The sequence below is a fragment of the Prionailurus bengalensis genome, chromosome B4, assembly GCF_016509475.1.
Source record: "Prionailurus bengalensis isolate Pbe53 chromosome B4, Fcat_Pben_1.1_paternal_pri, whole genome shotgun sequence".
Lineage (NCBI taxonomy): Eukaryota > Metazoa > Chordata > Mammalia > Carnivora > Felidae > Prionailurus > Prionailurus bengalensis.
Genome location: NC_057358.1, coordinates 83,090,369 through 83,108,783, shown reverse-complemented (window position 1 = coordinate 83,108,783; position 18,415 = coordinate 83,090,369). Strand labels below are relative to the sequence as shown.

The window sequence follows — 18,415 nt, the reverse complement described above, 5'->3', positions numbered from 1 at the left end:
AGCATGGAAGCTTTTTTGCTTCTCTTATTCCTGAAATGCATCTAGATCAACACCAAACCATCTTGCACACCTAGAAAATCGATCTGAGGATTAACACAACAATCTGCACAACTTAAACCACAGAACTCAACAGGTATGCAACGCAGAAAGGTGAACTGGGGGAGAGAGAAGCTGCAGAGGATAGGGAGCCATTTTTGCTTGCAAAGAGAGGACAGAGACGGGGGGGGGAGTACAGGAAAAGCACTCCCCCCCTAAAAGCAGGTGGAGAGAAAGAGAAAGAGTGGAAACACCCATAAGGGACTTAACAAGAAAGAAAGGAAAGAGATGCTCTAAATACCGTTAAGACTCTATAAACAGGAGTGCAGAGTCTGAAACTCCACAGCTCAATACCTGGTGGTGCTCCGGTAGGAAGGGTGGATCCTCAGGAACAGACAGCGAGATCCAAGAGGCCCTTGGGCCACCCGGGGAGAGGCAATTTCCCTGCAGAGAGGACATTTGGTAGAGGCTGTGTGGCCTCCCCACAGGCAAAGGTCCCAGTGGACTCCAGAGAACAGCCACATTTGCTGGTGTTGGAAAAAAGGATGTTAAGGGGAGGTGAAGCCTAGCACCAGATGTGTGTTGTAATTTACCATAATCCCTGAAATGCTGCTGCTACACGATCACATGAACTTTTTCTGGGCCAGGCTGGCATCAGGCTGTAGTCTCTGGGCATTGGCAGCAGTGCTGTCCCACAAATGTTCCTGAGGGTGGGCTGGCACCCAGTCATTGCTCGGGCAAGACCCTCCCCCAGAGGGTCTGAGCAGGTCAAAGCCACAGGGCCCTCAGAAGTAAGGAGTTTGGAAACACAACCAATTCTGAGATAAAACTTGGGAGGGAGATGCCAGCTGGCAGGCTGACAGCTTGATTGCCAACAGTGTAGAAGCGGGAAGTGGATGGAAGCTGGAGACAAAGGAGAGGTGCTTGACTGCCAGTTGGCAAAAGCAGAGTTCTGATACCAGAGACTGAGTAGCTAGGTGACGTCATATTCACCTCTCCCGCACATGCACATATACACATACACGTGCCACAGTGATCCACCCCAGTAAGCTAAGCAGCACCATCTAGTGGAGAACAGAGCCATTACACTCAGTCCCACCCAACTGCACCAACCAAGCGCTAGAGGAACACAAGTCTCTCTGTCTGCTTAGTTTATGGATTGTAAAGTGCTTCATAGTTTGACTTCTAGAGGAAACTTGATATAATTTCAATCATTTTTCATTCTGTTCGCTGGTCCATCTACTCAATTCATTTTCTTCTTCTTTTCTTAGTCTTGAATATAGAAAGAGAAAGTTTTATTTTTATTTTCCATTTTAATAAAAAATATTTTTCCTTAAATTTTTCTACTATGTTTTACTTTTTGTAATTTTCTTCCATTCTATTTTACTTTCATCATTTCATTTTATTCTGTTTTATTGTACTCATTTTTTTAATTTTTAAATGTTTTCCTTTTTTTTCTATTCTCTTCTTTCCCTTTTCTCTCTATGCTATCAAGCTTCTTTCAACAACCAAACAAAAACACACCTAAGATATAGCATTCTTTATTTTATTTGTGTTGTTTTTAATTTTTTAATTTTTATTTTATTAATTCTTTTTCTTCCTCCAAAATGATAAAACAAAGGAATTCACCCCAAAAGAAAGAACAGGAAGAAATGACAGCCAGGGACTTAATCAACACAGTTACAGTCAAGATGTCTGAACCAAAATTTAGAATCATGTTAATACTAGCTGGGGTTGAAAAAAGCATAGAATCCCTTTCTGCGAAGATAAAATAAGTAAAATCTAGTCAGGATGAAATTAAAAATGTTGTAACTTAGATGTAATCCAAATGGATGCCACGGTGGCAAGGATGGATGAAGTAGAGCAGCGAATCAGTGATACAGAGGACAAACTTATGGAGAATAAGGAAGCAGAAAAAAAGAGGGAAACTAGGTAAAAGAGCACAATATAAGAATTAGAGAACTCAGTGACTCATTAAAAAGGAATAACATCAGAATCATAGGGGTCCCAGAAAATTAAGAGAGAGGAAAAGGGGCAGAAGGTTTATGTGAGCAAATCATAGCAGAAAACTTTCCTAACCTGGGGGAAGACACAGACATCAAAATTCAGGAAGCACAGAGAACTCCCAGTAGATTTAACAAAAATCAAACATCAATAAGGGATACCATAGTCAAATTCACAAAATACACACAAAAGAAAAGAATCATGAAACAAGCAAGGGAAAAAAAGTCCTTAACCTACAAGGTAAGACAGATCAGGTTCACAGCAGACCTATCCACAGAAACTTGGCAGGCCAGAAACGAGTGGCAGGATATATTCAATGTGCTGAAATCAGAAAAATATGCAACCAAGAATTCTTTATCCAGCAAGGCTGTCATTCAAACTAGAAGGAGGGATAAAAAATTTCCCAGACAAACAAAAACTAAAGGAGTTCATGACCACTAAACCAGTCCTGCAAGAAATTTTAAGGGGGACTCTCTGAGGGGAGAAAAGACAAAATAAAACAAAAAAGACCAAAAGCAACAAAGACTAGAAAGGACCAGAGAACACTACCAGAAACTCCAACTCTGCAGGCAACACAATGGCAATAAATTCATAACTTTCAGTACTCACTCTAAATGTCAATAGACTAAACACTCCAATCAAAAGACATAAGGTAACAGAATGGATAAGAAAACAAGATCCATCTATATGTTGTTTACAAGAGACCCATTTTAGACCTAAAGACACCTTCAGATTGAAAGTAAAGGGATGGAAAAGCATCTATCATGCTAATGGTCACCAAAAGAAAGCCAGAGTAGCCATACTTATACCAGACAATCTAGATTTTAAAATAAAGACTGTAACAAGAGATGAAGAAGGGCATTATATCATAATTAAAGGGTCTATCCACCAAGAAGGTCTAACAATTGTAAACATATATGCCCCAAACATGTGAGCAACCAAATATTTAATCAATTAATCACAAACATACAGAAACTCATTGATAAAGTACCATAATAGTAGGGCACTTGAACATCCCACTTACAACAATGGACAGATCATCTAAACAGAAAATCAACAAGGAAACAATGACTTTGAGTGACACACTGGACAGGATGGACTTAACAGATATATTCAGAATATTTCATCCTAAAGCAGCAGAATACACATTCTTCTCAAGTGCACACGGAACATTCTCCAGAACAGATCACATACTGGGACACAAATCAGCCCTCAATAAGTACAAAAAGATCGAGATCATACCATGCATATTTTCAGACCACAATGCTATGAAACTCGAAATCAACCACAAGAAAAAATTTGCAAAGGTAACAAATACTTGGAGACTAAAGAACATCCTACTAAAGAATGAATGGGCTAAACAAGAAGTTAAAGAGGAAATTTAAAAGTACAAGGAGCCAATGAAAATGATAACACCACAGCCCAAAACCTCTGGGATGCAAAGGCGATCATAAAAGGGAGTATATAGCAATCCAGGCTTTCCTAAAGAAGGAATAAAAGTCTCCTTTCACCTTACACCTTAAAGAGCTGGAAAAAGAACAGCAAATAAAACTCAAAACAGCAGAAGATGGGATATAATAAAGATTAGAGCAGAATTCAATGCTATCTAAAAAAACAAAACAGGGGCGCCTGGGTGGCGCAGTCGGTTAAGCGTCCGACTTCAGCCAGGTCACGATCTCGCGGTCCGTGAGTTCGAGCCCCGCGTCGGGCTCTGGGCTGATGGCTCAGAGCCTGGAGCTGTTTCTGATTCTGTGTCTCCCTCTCTCTCTGCCCCTCCCCCGTTCATGCTCTGTCTCTCTCTGTCCCAAAAATAAATAAACGTTGAAAAATAAAAAAACAAAACAAAACAATAGAACATATCAATGAAAACAAAAGCTGGTTCTTTGAAAGAATTAAGAAAATTGATAAACTCCTAGCCAGTTTGACCAAAAAGAAAAAGGAAGGGACCCAAATAAATAAAATCAAGAATGAAAGAGGAGAGATCACAACCAACACGGCAGAAAAACAAACAATAAGCGAATATTATGAACAATTATATGCCAATAAATTGGGCAATCTGGAAGAAATGGACAAATTCCTAGAAACAGATGAACTACCAAAACTTAAATAAGAAATAGAAAATTTGAACAGACTCATAAACAGTAAAGAGATTGAATTAGTAATCAAAATTCTTCCAAAATACCAAAAGTCCAGGGCCAGATGGCTTTCCAGGGGAATTCTACCAACCATTTAAAGAAGAGTTAACACATATCCTTTTGAAGCTGTTCCAAAAAATAGAAATGGAAGGAAAACGTCCAAACTCATTCTATGAAGCCAGCCTTACCTTGATTCCCAAACCAAAGATCCCACTAAAAAGGAGAACTACAGACCAATTTCCTTGATGAACATGGATGCAAAAATCTTCAACAAGATACTAGCCAACCAGATCCAACAATACATTAAAAGAATTATTCACCACGACCAAGTGGTATTTATACCTGGGATGCAGGGCTGATTCAATATCTGTAAATCAACAAATGTGATACATCACATCAATAAAAGAAAGGAGGGGCGCCTGGGTGGCTCAGTCGGTTAAGTGACCGACTTCAGCTCAGGTCATGATCTCATGGTCCATGAGTTCAAGCCCCACGTTGGGCTCTGTGCTGATAGCTCAGAGCCTGGAGCCTGTTTCGGATTCTGTGTCTTCCTCCCTCTGACCCTCCCCCGTTCATGCTCTGCCTCTCTCTGTCTCAAAAATAAATAAACGTTAAAAAAAAATTTTTTTTTAAATAAAAGAAAGGATGGGGCGCCTGGGTGGCGCAGTCGGTTAAGCATCCGACTTCAGCCAGGTCACGATCTCGTGGTCTGGGAGTTCGAGCCCCGCGTCGGGCTCTGGGCTGATGGCTCGGAGCCTGGAGCCTGTTTCCGATTCTGTGTCTCCCTCTCTCTCTGCCCCTCCCCCGTTCCTGCTCTGTCTCTCTCTGTCCCAAAAAATAAATAAACGTTGAAAAAAAAATTTTTTTAATAAATAAATAAATAAATAAATAAAAGAAAGGAAAAGAACCACATGATCCTCTCAATAGATGCAAAGAAAGCACTTGACAAAATACAGCATCCTTTCTTGATAAAAGCCCTCAAAAAAGTAGGGATAGAAGGATCACACCTCAAGAACATAAAAACCATATATGAAAGACCCACCGCTAATATCATCCTCAATGGGGAAAAACTCAAGCTTTCCCTCTAAGGTCAGGAACACAACAATGTCCACTCTCACCACTGTTATTCAACATAGGATTGGAAGTCCTAACCTCAGCAATCAGACAACACAAATGAATAAAAGGCATCTAACTTGACAAGGAGGAAGTCAAACTTTCACTATTCATACACCAAATGATACTCTATGGAAAACCCAAAAGATTCCACGAAAAAACTGCTAGAACTGATCCATAAATTCAGCAAAGTCACAGGATATAAAATCAATGCACAAAAACCAGTTGCATTTCTATACACCAATAATGAAGAAGCAGAAAGAGAAATCAAGTAATCAATCCCATTTATGATTGCACCAAAACCCATAAAATACCTAGGAATAAACCTAACCAAAGAGGTGAAAAATATATACACTGAAAACTACGGAAAACTTATGAAAGAAATTGAAGAAGACACAAAAAAATGGAAAAATATTCCATGCTCATTTGGAAGAATAAATATTGTCAAAATGTCCCCTGCTAGTGCGTGCTCTCTCTCTCTTTCAAAAATAAACATTAAAAAAAAAACTTACCTGAAATAAATAAATAAATAAATAAATAAATAAAGGATTCCTAGGTATTTTATATTTTTGTTGTTGCTATTGCAACACAAATGATAACATTTTTAAAAATTACAGTTCCTATATAATGTCTGAGATTTACCTCACTATAAGGTTTGACTTCAGAATCATGTTAATGTTTTATGTATTCAAAAAATAAAATCAATGAGTAAGCAAGGGGAGAAAAGATAAATTAAATACTAACAAGAAAAAAAACACCAAACTATATTTCAAATGAATAATAAACACTGAATGGGGGAAAAATTAATGTTTGGAAGAAGTACTTTGACTACATATGAAACTACAAACTATATAGTTTAAAGACAAAACAACACAAGTAAATAATCAATCTCCCAACTGGTAGATATTTGTTATCATTGGATGGGTATAGGAATTCTAAAAATATGAAACAATGACAGAAATGGTTTATAACTAACTGAATAAAATAAGAATCCATGAATCCATTTTAATAATAAAAATAAAGGAGATGGAAATTTCAACTTGTAAATGCATATGTAATGAGGGAATTTAAAGTCACCACTCATTGGGGCGCCTGGGTGGCTCAGTCGGTTAAATGGCCGACTTCGGCTCAGGTCACGATCTCGCGGTCTGTGAGTTCGAGCCCTGCGTCGGGCTCTGTGCTGACAGCTCAGAGTCTGGAGCCTGTTTCGGATTCTGTGTCTCCCTCTCTCTCTGCCCCTCCCCCGTTCATGCTGTGTCTCTCTGTCTCATAAATAAATAAAAACGTTAAAAAAAATTTTTTTTAAATATATAAAGTAAAGTCACCATTCATAATCATCAAAGTAATAACTGATTTTTAAAAGAAACATTAATAATTCTAAAATTAGCAGGTAAAAATTTGATGAGGTATAGGACATTTATATAATCTCAAAACACCCTCACATATTATTTATTAATTACAAAAAAATTAACTTTATAGTGGAGAAACTTGGCGGGCTCTATTTTAACCAAGGGTTCAAACTTAACTACAGCACCAATGAGATAAACTGACATCTTTGCCCACTGATATGATGCGTTGAGAGGGACACAATATTACTTCTGTGGCATCTCTGCCAAAATGTATAAAATGGATTTGATCATGAGGACAGAATATACAATGAAAATGGGGGGATGCTTTAGAAAATACCTAGTACTCTTCAAAAAGGTCAGTATCATAAAAGATTTTTTTAATTAAAAAACGATTATAGATTAAATGAGACTATAAAGACATGATGACTAAATCAAAGGGTGATCCTGTATTGAATCAGTTGAAATGGAATGAATAATTCTATAGTTTAACTATCTAAAAACACTACTGATAGAATTCTGACAACTGAGAGAACCAAAAAATTAAAATAAATTAAAAACCATGTAAGTAAAAAAGCAGGCAATAATTAACTCTAAGAAAAACAAAAAAAAATGGTACTATAAAGGAAAAATACTTGAATAAACAACAAGCAATATTCACTTAACAATGCAAACACTATTAATTTGACTGAAAATGAGATAAAATTATATTTAAAATATGGGGATAGGGGAAATGGCCAAGAAAGTGGCCTTTATATAATCTAATAGGAAAATCAACAGGATTTTCCTCAATAGAAAATCAATTGAGAATGTCTAAAATTAATAAATCAAGAAATAACAGTATAGAAAAACAAAACTGAAGGCATCATGACTCCAGATTTCAAGCTATATTACAAAGTTGTAGTCATCAAGACAGTATGGTACTGGCACAAAAACAGACATATAGATCAATGGAACAGAAAAGAAAACCCAGAAATGGACCCACAACTGTATGGTCAACTAATCTTCAACAAAAGCAGGAAAGAATATCCAATGGAAAAAAAGATAGTCTCTTCAACAAATGGTGCTGGGAAAACTGGTCAGCAACATGCAGAAGAATGAAAGTGGGCCACTTTCTTACACCATACACAAAAATGAATTCAAAATGGGTGAAAGACCTAAATGTGAGACAGGAAACCATCAAAATCCTAGAGAACACAGACAGCAACCTCTTTGACCCTGGCCACAGCAACTTCTTACTAGACATATCACCAAAGGCAAGAGAAACAAAAGGAAACATGAACTATTGGGACCTCATCAAGATAAAAAGCTTCTGCACAGCAAAGGAAACAATCAAACTAAAAGGAAGCCTACAGAATGGGACAAGATATTTGCAAATAACATATCTGATAAAGCATCAGTATCCAAAATGTATAAAGAATATATCAAACTCAACACCCAAAAAACAAACAACCCAGTTAATAAATGGACAGAAGACATGAATAGATACTTTTCCAAGACATCTGTTACAAATGACATCCAGATGGCTAACAGACACATGAAAAGATGTTCAACATTACTCCTCATCAGGGAAATACAAATCAAAACCACAATGGTTTTTGACCCAAGCCAAAGATGCTTAACTGACTGAGCCACCTAGGTGCCCCTGATTTTTAACTTTTTTAATCAAAATAATATACACATACATACTTAAATGTTCAGTTAATACTCAAAAGGTTAAAAATAAAAAACATCAGTTCTTTACCTGTCACACCTCACACCTGTCAGAATGGCTAAAATTAACAAGAAACAACAGGTGTTGGCGAGGATGTGGAGATAGGGGAACCCTCTTACTGTTGGTGGGAATGCAAACTGGTGCAGCCACTCTGGAGAACTGTATGGAGGTTCCTCAAAAAACTAAAAGTAGAACTACCCTATGATTCAGCAGTTGCACTATTAGGTATTTACCCAAAGGATATAAAAATACAGGTTTGAAGGGGTACATGCACCCCAATGTTTATAGTAACATTATCAATAATAGCCAAACTATGGAGAGAGACAAAATGTCCATCAACTAATGAATGGACAAAGAAGATGTGATTGATACACACACACACACACACACACACACACACACACACACACACACTGGAATATTACTCAGCCATCAAGAAGAATGAAATCTTGCCATTTGCAACAACATGGATGGAGCTAGAATGTATTATGACAAGTGAAATAATCAGAGAAAGACAAATACCATATGGTTTCACTCATATGTGGAATTTAAGAAACAAAACAGATGAACATATGGGAAGGGTGGGGGGAAAAGAGAGGGAAACAAACTTCAAGAAACTCTTAATGACAGAATACAAACTAAGGGTTGATGGAGGGAGGGAGGTGGGAGATGGGCTCAATGGGTGATGTGTACTAGGGAGAGCACTTGTGATGAGCACTTGTATGTAAGTGATAAGACATTGAATTCTACTCCTGAAACCAATATTGCACTGTATATTAACTAACTAAAATTTAAATTTAAAAAATGGACACTATATTATTTACAAATATAGAGGTTATAGCAGAAGAAATAGCTAAAAGTTGAAAGCATTTACCTCTGAGGAGCAGCAATGAAGGGTGGGGAACTGATATTTTTTATTTTTAAGCTTTTGAGTATTAACTGAACATTTAAGTATGTATGTGTATATTATTTTGATTTAAAAAATTGAAAATCAGGGGCACCTAGGTGGCTCAGTCAGTTAAACGTCTGACTTTGGCTTGGGTCATGATCTCATGGTTTGTGAGTTTGAGCCATGTCAGGCTCTCTGCTGTCAGCACAAAGCTTGCTTCAGATCTTCTGTCTCCCTCTCTCTGTCCCTCCCCTCCCTTGCTCTTTTCAAAATAAATAAATAAACTTAAAAAAAAAAAAAGTACCATAGTACAAATCAATTTCAAGTAAGGATAAACAGGCCCATGTATTTCTCAATAGTCCTTGAGCAATAGTGTACCATGGCATAGAACAAGTATTCATTTACAGAAAGAAATAACATCAAGACAAGTTGAATTGTTTTCAGTCTACTCTGTTTAATAAGGTAAAGAAGAATGATGCATTTTAGAAATATCCTCATCAAAAAATGCTTAAAGTAATAAAAATTCATCACCTAAAGGAATAAGCTTTGGATATCTAGACTATAAACATGTTAGTTCCTAATAAGGATTACTGAGACACTAATGATCAATTTCAGACTGTCTTCTTCATTTCAAGAGCCATCAAACCAGTTTTCTTTAGACTGCCTGGGCTGGTTTGGGCCAAGATCTAGTCAATATGTAGTCTGCCAGTGACGTAGGTAAATAAGACAGAGGAATGAAGAAAAACTGAGAATCCCAGCCAGCTGAATATCGAGTACGGGGATGCACAGATATCAGAGCGTGTTCCATGCAGTCAGTGACCAGGTTCAGGTTTGTGCTACATCTCAACAGCCCTTGTTTGACGCCATTGTGATCTGTATCCAAAAAGAGAAATGGTGGTCAACAATCTTATTCTTTGGATTTTAATGTTAAGCTCCAGTTATATACAGTCACAGAAGTCTAACTACATTTAATTTCTACAAGGATTAGGCTAATCAGACCTACGCTTCCCAGTGGCAGCCAATAGCCAAATGCAGCTGCTGAGCACTTAAAATATAGCTAGTATGACTAAAAACTGAATTTTTAAATTTTCATTTTCATTTTAAACCTCAATTCCATCATTGGAAAACATTTTAGCATTTTTGGAACAACATAGGTATGTGAATCTACTTTTGCAACTGGAAACATTTTAACAACTTATTGAGTTATAACTCATAAACCATAAAATTCAGCCATTTAAAGTGTACAAGTTGGGGTGTGTGGGTGGCTCAGTTGGGTAAGCGTCAGACTCTTGATTTTGGCTCACAGTTCGTGAGTTCGATCCCCGCGTCGGATTCTGCGCTGTCAGCTTGAGATTCTCTGTCTCCCTCTCTCTCTGCCCCTCTCTCTCTTTTAAAATAAATAAGTAGGGGCGCCTGGGTGGCGCAGTCGGTTAAGCGTCCGACTTCAGCCAGGTCACGATCTCGCGGTCCCGGAGTTCGAGCCCCGCGTCGGGCTCTGGGCTGATGGCTCGGAGCTTGGAGCCTGTTTCCGATTCTGTGTCTCCCTCTCTCTCTGCCCCTCCCCCGTTCATGCTCTGTCTCTCTCTGTCCCAAAAATAAATAAACGTTGAAAAAAAAATTAAAAAAAAAAAAATAAAATAAAATAAATAAGTAAACATTAAATAAATAAATAAAGTGTACAAGTCAATGACTTTTCGTATATTCAGAATTGTGCAACCACACACCCAATCTAAGTTTAGAACATTCTCATCATCCCTAAAAGAAAACTTGTACCTATTAGCAGTCACTACCATTTTCTGCCAACCCAACCAGTCCTAGGCAACCACCAATCTACCTGTTGTCTCTGGGGATTGCTTTTTCTGGACAGTTCATATAAATAGAATTATACATTGTGATCTTTTGGGACTGGCTTCTTTTCACTAAGCAAAATGTTTTCAAACTTCATCCATGCTGTAGCATGTATGAGTATTTCACTCCTTTTTATTGCCAAATAATATTCATTATATTCATATATATTCAATATATTCAATATATTCATATATATTCATATATATATATGAATATATTCATTATATGACTTTATATTCATTATATGACCTTTTGTTTACCCATTCATTAAGTTGGTAGACATTTAAGTTGTTTCCACTTTGGGGATATTATGAATAACGCTGCTGGCAACTATAAATTTTATTAATCTACAGATGAAGTGTTTCCTAGGAAAATTTAGCATCCAAATTGAGATATGCTATAAGTATAAAATACATATTGGGGCACCTGGGTGGCTCAGTTGGTTAAGTATCCGACTCTTGGTTTTCGCCCAGGTCATGATCTCATGGTTTATGAGTTCAAGCCCCAAGTCAGGCTCTGGGCAGGCAGTGCCAAGCCTGTTTTGGATTCTGTCTCCCTCTCTCTCTGCCCTGCCCCGTCTCTCTCTCTCTCTCTCTCTCTGTCTCTCTCTAAGTAAATAAACTTAAAAAAAAATACATACCAAGTTTCAAAGACTAATAAGAAAAAGAATATAAAATACCTTATTAACAACCTTTCATTGATGATAAATAAACGAATGCCAAAATCATAGTATCTTGGATAGGCAGGATTAAATAAACTGTGCTACTAAAATTAATTTCACCAGTTTCCTTTTTTTTTTTTTAATGTGGGAACCAGAAAATTTAAGATTACACTTAAGATTACACAGAAGATTACACTTAAGATTACACAGAATCTGAACCAGGCTCCAGGCTCTGAGCTGTCAGCACAAAGCCCAACGTGGGGCTCGAACTCAAGAACCACGAGACTGTGACCTAAGCCAAAGTCGGACGCTCAACTGACTAAACTACCCAGGCACCTCTCAACTCATTTTAAATCATGAAATACATATATCCTTTTATATCCATATATACTTTACATAATGTCACTACAATAAATTCTGTTTTCCTCTTCATTTCTATTGTCAAACTATTATATACCTACAAGAGAAAAAAATTCCCTAATACACAGTTGAAAACCTTAGGTGGGGAAAAGTTTACAACAGTAGCTGGCCCTCTGGCATGTTAGGAACTGTGGTGCCCTGGCCTGCTATGAGTTCTGAGAGGCTCAAGCGCTGTTTTGTGCAGCTTTTTCTTGACCCAATTCTCTCCTGTGTTAATGGTCACCCTCTTAGGCCAGAAGACAGTGCTGTAGGTTGGGAGTCTTCTGTCTGCCTTCTTTTCTCTGGACTACAGTATCATTCAAAGCCAGTGACAGGGCTGCTGCTACCCACCCATCGCAGCATCCTTTCATGAAATGGAAAGGAGAGCTGCTGCCTTGGGCCTTGGCAAGCTGCTGACTTCTTTGAAGAAAAAGCATCACTTTCCCCAGAAGGTGAAACCCCATATTGATGTGCATGACTTACTTCTACTAAGAAGACTGCCTTGCCTTTACCCCCAAACTGCCTCCTCTTCCAGTTCCTAAGGATGACATTCTTACAAGAAATTGAACCATCTCACTCCCATGATGCTCCTAAGGCCTGCACATGACTTCTAGTCTCTGGACACAGTCAATAGGGCCCTGCAAAGCTGGCTCTCACCCACTGCCCTCTACTCACACACACACACTCTCCTCCCACAGTAAGAATGGAGTTGTAGCTGGGCCCTTTGTTACCAAAAAGACTGTATTTCAGTTGTGCAGACCTCCCACGCCAGCCTTGCCAAACTACAGAGGGGCACCCCTTTCTCGAGACCCAGAAGTTCCATGTCTCTAACCATGTAATACCTCCCTAGTGCTCAGGTGGCCAGGCCTGTAGGTGACAAGGCAGCACAAGGCAGCTTGCCCCTAAGCTGTCAATAACCTCTTCCTCATCACCAAGCCAACCATGAGAGCCCTGGGACCTTCTCAAATCCCTCTGGTCCCAGGAAGGCTTTGTTTCCTTAAACAGTTCTTAGTTCTCAGTTCTCAGAGCCTGCCAATCATTCCCCACCAACCCTCTTTCCCTTTCTCATGCAAGGTTATCAATTATCCTGTGAAAAGAAAAGCTCACGGGCATCAAAAAACTTCTGTCCATAGGCCTCCTTAATATGCGAGGGGACTTCTTCCCAGGCTTGCTTTATTCTCCCTAAGGACCACAGCAGATCTGTCATTCCAGTTCTGAAGTAGCCAGGTTCAACGATGCTGATTTTCACCCTAAAATGTTGAAGCTCACGCCTGAAAATAAAAACCCTCGAGTTAACTCTTGATTGAGAGACAGCACATTTCAATGCTCTCAGGGAGGAAACAAAACAAAACAAAACAAAACAAAATGGGTTATAAAAACATCTCTACTGGGGCGCCTGGGTGGCACAGTCGGTTAAGCGTCCGACTTCAGCCAGGTCACAATCTCGCGGTCCCGGAGTTCGAGCCCCGCGTCAGGCTCTGGGCTGATGGCTCAGAGCCTGGAGCCTGTTTCCGATTCTGTGTCTCCCTCTCTCTCTGCCCCTCCCCCGTTCATGCTCTGTCTCTCTCTGTCCCAAAAATAAATAAACGTTGGAAAAAAAAATTAAAAAAAAAAAAACAAACATCTCTACTGAATATTTTAAAGGATAAAGAAATGGAAAGGAAAAAACCAAAATTTTAAATATCCCTAGGTCCAAAAATTGGGACATGATTATATAAACTGCCATAACCATTCAATTCTACAGCCCCTCTTTTCACAGAGCTATTAAGTACCTACCACATGTTAGACAGTCAAGCCATGCAGAATACAAGGAATAATAAAGAAAATTAGCATTTTTAGAGCAGCTACTGTGCTAAGTATTTTACATGCACAGTCTCAGAAAATTAAGGCTCAGTTGCTTGCCTCAAAAAGCTCACAGTAAGGGAGCCCAACAAGTAAGCAAATAATTATAACACAACTCAAAAGAATTATAAAGCAGAGGTATTCCAGGGGCTACATGAGCAGAGAGCAGGAGGTACACAGATTTTCTGATGGGGTCAGGGAAGGCTTCAATGAGGAAGAATGTTTCAGGTGAGCCTTGAAGGATAAAGAGGAGATTTCCAAGTAAAGAAAGGGGAAGAGAGGAGTAGCAGGTAATAGGAATTGTACTCACAAAAGCATGGGCCTCTGAAAAATGACCATATGTTCTAAGACTCCAAGAGAACATTAAGAGAATATGATATGGGCATTAAAATTGCAAGTCATTGGTCATTCCAGAATATTCATGTTAGTTCAACAAACAGTTGCAAAATATTGATCAGGGGCTGACTATGTAGCAGGCACTGTGCTAAGCACTGCCTTCACCAGAAGTAGGATGGCATTGTGCACCACAGCAGAGGTATACTCTAGGTGTTCAGCAGACAGTGATATTTAAGGTGCTCAACAGTTGCTTTTGTTTTAACTTAAGAACATTACCTCAGGAAAAAAAGAAAAAAGAGAGAAAGAAAAAGAGAACATTACCTCAGAACATCCGAAAAGGCTTCTACACCATACTTGGAGCTACAGTAAACTCCTCCAAAGAAAGCAACTCTTCCCAGAATGCTGGAGACATTAACAATCCTCCCCTGTGCTTTCCTCACCAAGGGAAGCATGCTCAAGGTCACCTCCATCAAACCAATGAGGTTCACTTTGAGGACATCCACGTAGGTCTCTATCTTCAGCCACTCAGTGCAGCAAAGTGGGTGAAAAATGCCTGCATTGTTGACCAGGCCCCAGAGTCCTAAAACGAAGTCAAAGCAGGAATTCAGTTTCAGACAAAATTGACAGAACTATTTACCTTGATCAATCTTCCTGCTGACAACAACAAAAAACGTTAAATAAAATATATTTTTTAATGTTCTGAAATACATCAGTTAACAAGAAAGTAAAATGGGTCAGGCCAAAAGCTAAGAAAAGGCAGGAATCCAGAAAGAGTAAATAGAATATCGATGCCCACTTTTTTTTTTTTAATTTTTTTTTCAACGTTTTTTATTTATTTTTGGGACAGAGAGAGACAGAGCATGAACGGGGGAGGGGCAGAGAGAGAGGGAGACACAGAATCGGAAACAGGCTCCAGGCTCCGAGCCATCAGCCCAGAGCCTGATGCAGGGCTCGAACTCACGGACCGTGAGATCGTGACCTGGCTGAAGTCGGACGCTTAACCGACTGCGCCACCCAGGCGCCCCATCGATGCCCACTTTTGATTCGAGGGTATTTGCCAACCAGTGTAAATGTGAATTTCAGTATGGTCTCAAAAAACATACACAGTAAGATATGAGGTCCAGGGCCCACCTAAGGGAGGAATCCTAATAAAAAACACTTTCTTCGTTAAACTGAAACTTTTAATGGTTATGCTATCAGTATCAGAGTGAGACAGAAAGTCCTTCCAGGGACTGAAAGTAAAACTGTCTTGGGGCACCTGGGTGGCTTAGTTGGTTGAGCACCCGACTCTTGGTTTTAGCTCAGGTCATGATCTCATGGTTTAGAAGTTCAAACCCCACATCAAGCTCCGTGCTGAAAGTGCAAAGCCTGCCTGGGATTCTCTCTCTCTCTCTCTCTGTCTCTCTCTCTCTCTCTCTCCCCCCTCCCCCGCTCGCTCGCTATCAAAAGAAATAAATAAACTTTAAATTAAAAAACCTGTCTGTCTTGAACTTTGGTGTTGTGGAGAGGGGGGCAAGAATCAACACTGAAGAATCGTAACCACAAGCCACCCCTCATGGAGTTTGCAGCCAAATTCCCACTACCTGGGTAGTCCAAAACATCAAGCCAAGATTCAATTCAAGATGGTCATGGCTTCTGAGCGTGCCTGACACCTGATAGAAGGAAACATGGATCCTCTCTGGAGGAATCTTCATGTCAGACTACAGGGAATCACCAGAGAGCTACTAAGAAAAATTGCAGTTCACTGTCACAAATCAAAAATACACAAAGAAACAAAGCATTATACGCAAGAGCCAGCAAAATGAATAGACAGCAGAAAAAGACTCACAAAGACATTAGATACCAGAATTATAAGACATATAATATAAAATGTGTATGCTAAATATAAGGGGCACCTGGGGTGCTCAGTCAGTTAAGTGTGTGACTCGTGGTTTCAGCTCAGGTCATGAGACTGAGCCCCATGGTGGGCTCCTCACTCACAGCGTGGAGCTTGCTTAGGATTCTCTCTCCCTCACTCTGCCCCTCCCCTGCTTGTACTCTCTCTCTCTCTCTCAAAATAAATAAACTTTTAAAACAAATAAATATGTATATTAAATATAATTTTAAAATAAAAGAAAGATTAAAATGATTAATAAAGTTATTATAAAACTGATCAAGCAGATCTGGAAAAGAACCAAAAAGAACTTCCAGAAATAAAAATCTTAACAAACTGTAATTTGGTAGACAGATTTAATAGCAGATAGACATGGCAGAAAACAGAAAGTATAAGCTGGAATGTAGAAAAAGGAAACTATGCAGAATGCAGCACAAAGCAAAAAAAAAAAAAAAGAGATGGAAAATGTAAAAGAAAAGAGACATAAGAACACAGTAAGAACTTCTTTTTTTTTTTTTTTTTCCAGAGAGAGAGCAAGCCAGGAGAGGAGCCCCATGTGGGGCTGGATCCTATGTCTCTGGGATCATGACCCAAGCAGAAATCAAGAGGCTCAACTGAGCCACCCAGGTGCCTCAAAGTAAGAAACTTCTAACACATATCTATCAGAAAAGAAAAAGAGGGGAAATGGAACAAGGGCAATATCTGAAGTAACAGTGGCTGAGAATTTTCCAAAATTGTTGAAAGACACTAATCCATAGATTCAAGAAGCCAAACAAGTCCCAAGCAGTATAAATAAAGAAATTCACATCTATATAGCCAAAATAAAGCTTTAGTAAGATCAAAGAAAGAGGGATGCCTGACAGGCTCTGTCAGAAGAGCATGCAACTCTTTTTTTTTTAATTTTTTTTTTAATGTTTATTTATTTTTGAGAGAGAGAGAGAGCACAAGTGGGAGACAAAGAGGGAGACACAGAATTCAAAGAAGGCTCCAGGCTCTGAGCTGTTGGCACAGAGCCTGATGAGGGGCTTGAACCCACAAACTGTGAGATCATGGTCTGAGCCAAAGTTGATGCTTAACTGACTGAGCCACCCACGTGCCCCCAGAGCATGCAATTCCTGATATCAGAGTCTTGAGTTTGAGCCCCAGGTTGGGTGTAGAGATTACTAAAAAAATAAATAAACTTAAAAAAAATTAAAATAAAATGTTTCCAATGTTTAAAAAAAATCAAAGAAATAGAATATCCTTAAAGAGTCAGAAATAAAAGACAAGATTATTTACAAAAGGTAACAATTAGGCTGACAACTGACAACAGCAACAACAGAAGCCAGAAGACAATGAAACGATATCTTCAATATGCTGAGAGAAAATAACTGTAAACTTAGAAATGCTTATCTAGCAAAAATATCTTTCCGGAATAAGGGCAAAATAAAGACACTTTAAGAAATGTGAAAAAAGAAGGGTGCATGGTTGGCTCAGTCTGTAGAGCATGCAACTCTTGATCTCAGAGTTGTGAGTTCAAGTCCTGCCTTGGGTATAGAGATTACCTAAAATAAATAAATAAATAAATAAATAAAATAGAAATGTAAAAAAAGGAAGAAAATAAAAACAGGGACACCTGGCTAGCTCAGTGGGTTAAACATCCAACTTTGGCTCAGATCATAATCTCACAATTGGTAAGAATGAGCCCCAAGTGTGCTGACAGCGTAGAGCCTGCTTGGGATTCTCTCTCCCTCTCTCTCTGCCCCTCCCAACTCATGCTTTCTCTCTCTCTCTCTCAAAAAAAATAAATAAACTTAAAAAAAAAAAACAGATTTTATCCACAACACTTTCTAAATTCTAAAGAATATATTCAGTCTGGAGGGAAGTAGTTTTTTTTTTTTTTTAAGATTATATTTTTTTTTAATAAATTTTTTTTCAACATTTATTTATTTTTGGGACAGAGAGAGACAGAGCATGAACGGGGGAGGGGCAGAGAGAGAGGGAGACACAGAATCAGAAACAGGCTCCAGGCTCTGAGCCATCAGCCCAGAGCCTGACGCGGGGCTCGAACTCCGGGACCGCGAGATCGTGACCTGGCTGAAGTCGGACGCTTAGCCGACTGCGCCACCCAGGCGCCCCTAAGATTATATTTTTAAGTAATATCTCTATCCAGTGTGGGGCTTGAACTCAAAACCCCCAGATCAAGAGTCACTCACTCCACTGACTGAGCCAGCGAGGGG

At 39.0% G+C, this 18,415-nt stretch overlaps 1 protein-coding gene across 5 annotated transcripts in view; it reads right to left on the bottom strand.

Annotated features, from left to right (window-relative positions):
* Window positions 1-9,671: 9,671 nt before the first annotated feature.
* HSD17B6 (hydroxysteroid 17-beta dehydrogenase 6) overlaps window positions 9,672-18,415 on the bottom strand; it is a 45,725-nt gene continuing 36,981 nt past the window's right edge. For all 5 annotated transcript variants that reach the window (XM_043564499.1, XM_043564502.1, XM_043564501.1 and 2 more), the window contains exons 3-5: window positions 14,645-14,903; window positions 13,253-13,416; window positions 9,672-10,110 (exon numbers count right to left, since the gene is read on the bottom strand). In XM_043564499.1, the coding sequence (XP_043420434.1) occupies window positions 9,893-10,110; window positions 13,253-13,416; window positions 14,645-14,903 (641 nt within the window). In that variant the 3' untranslated portion in view covers window positions 9,672-9,892. The remainder of the gene's footprint in view (window positions 10,111-13,252; window positions 13,417-14,644; window positions 14,904-18,415) is intronic.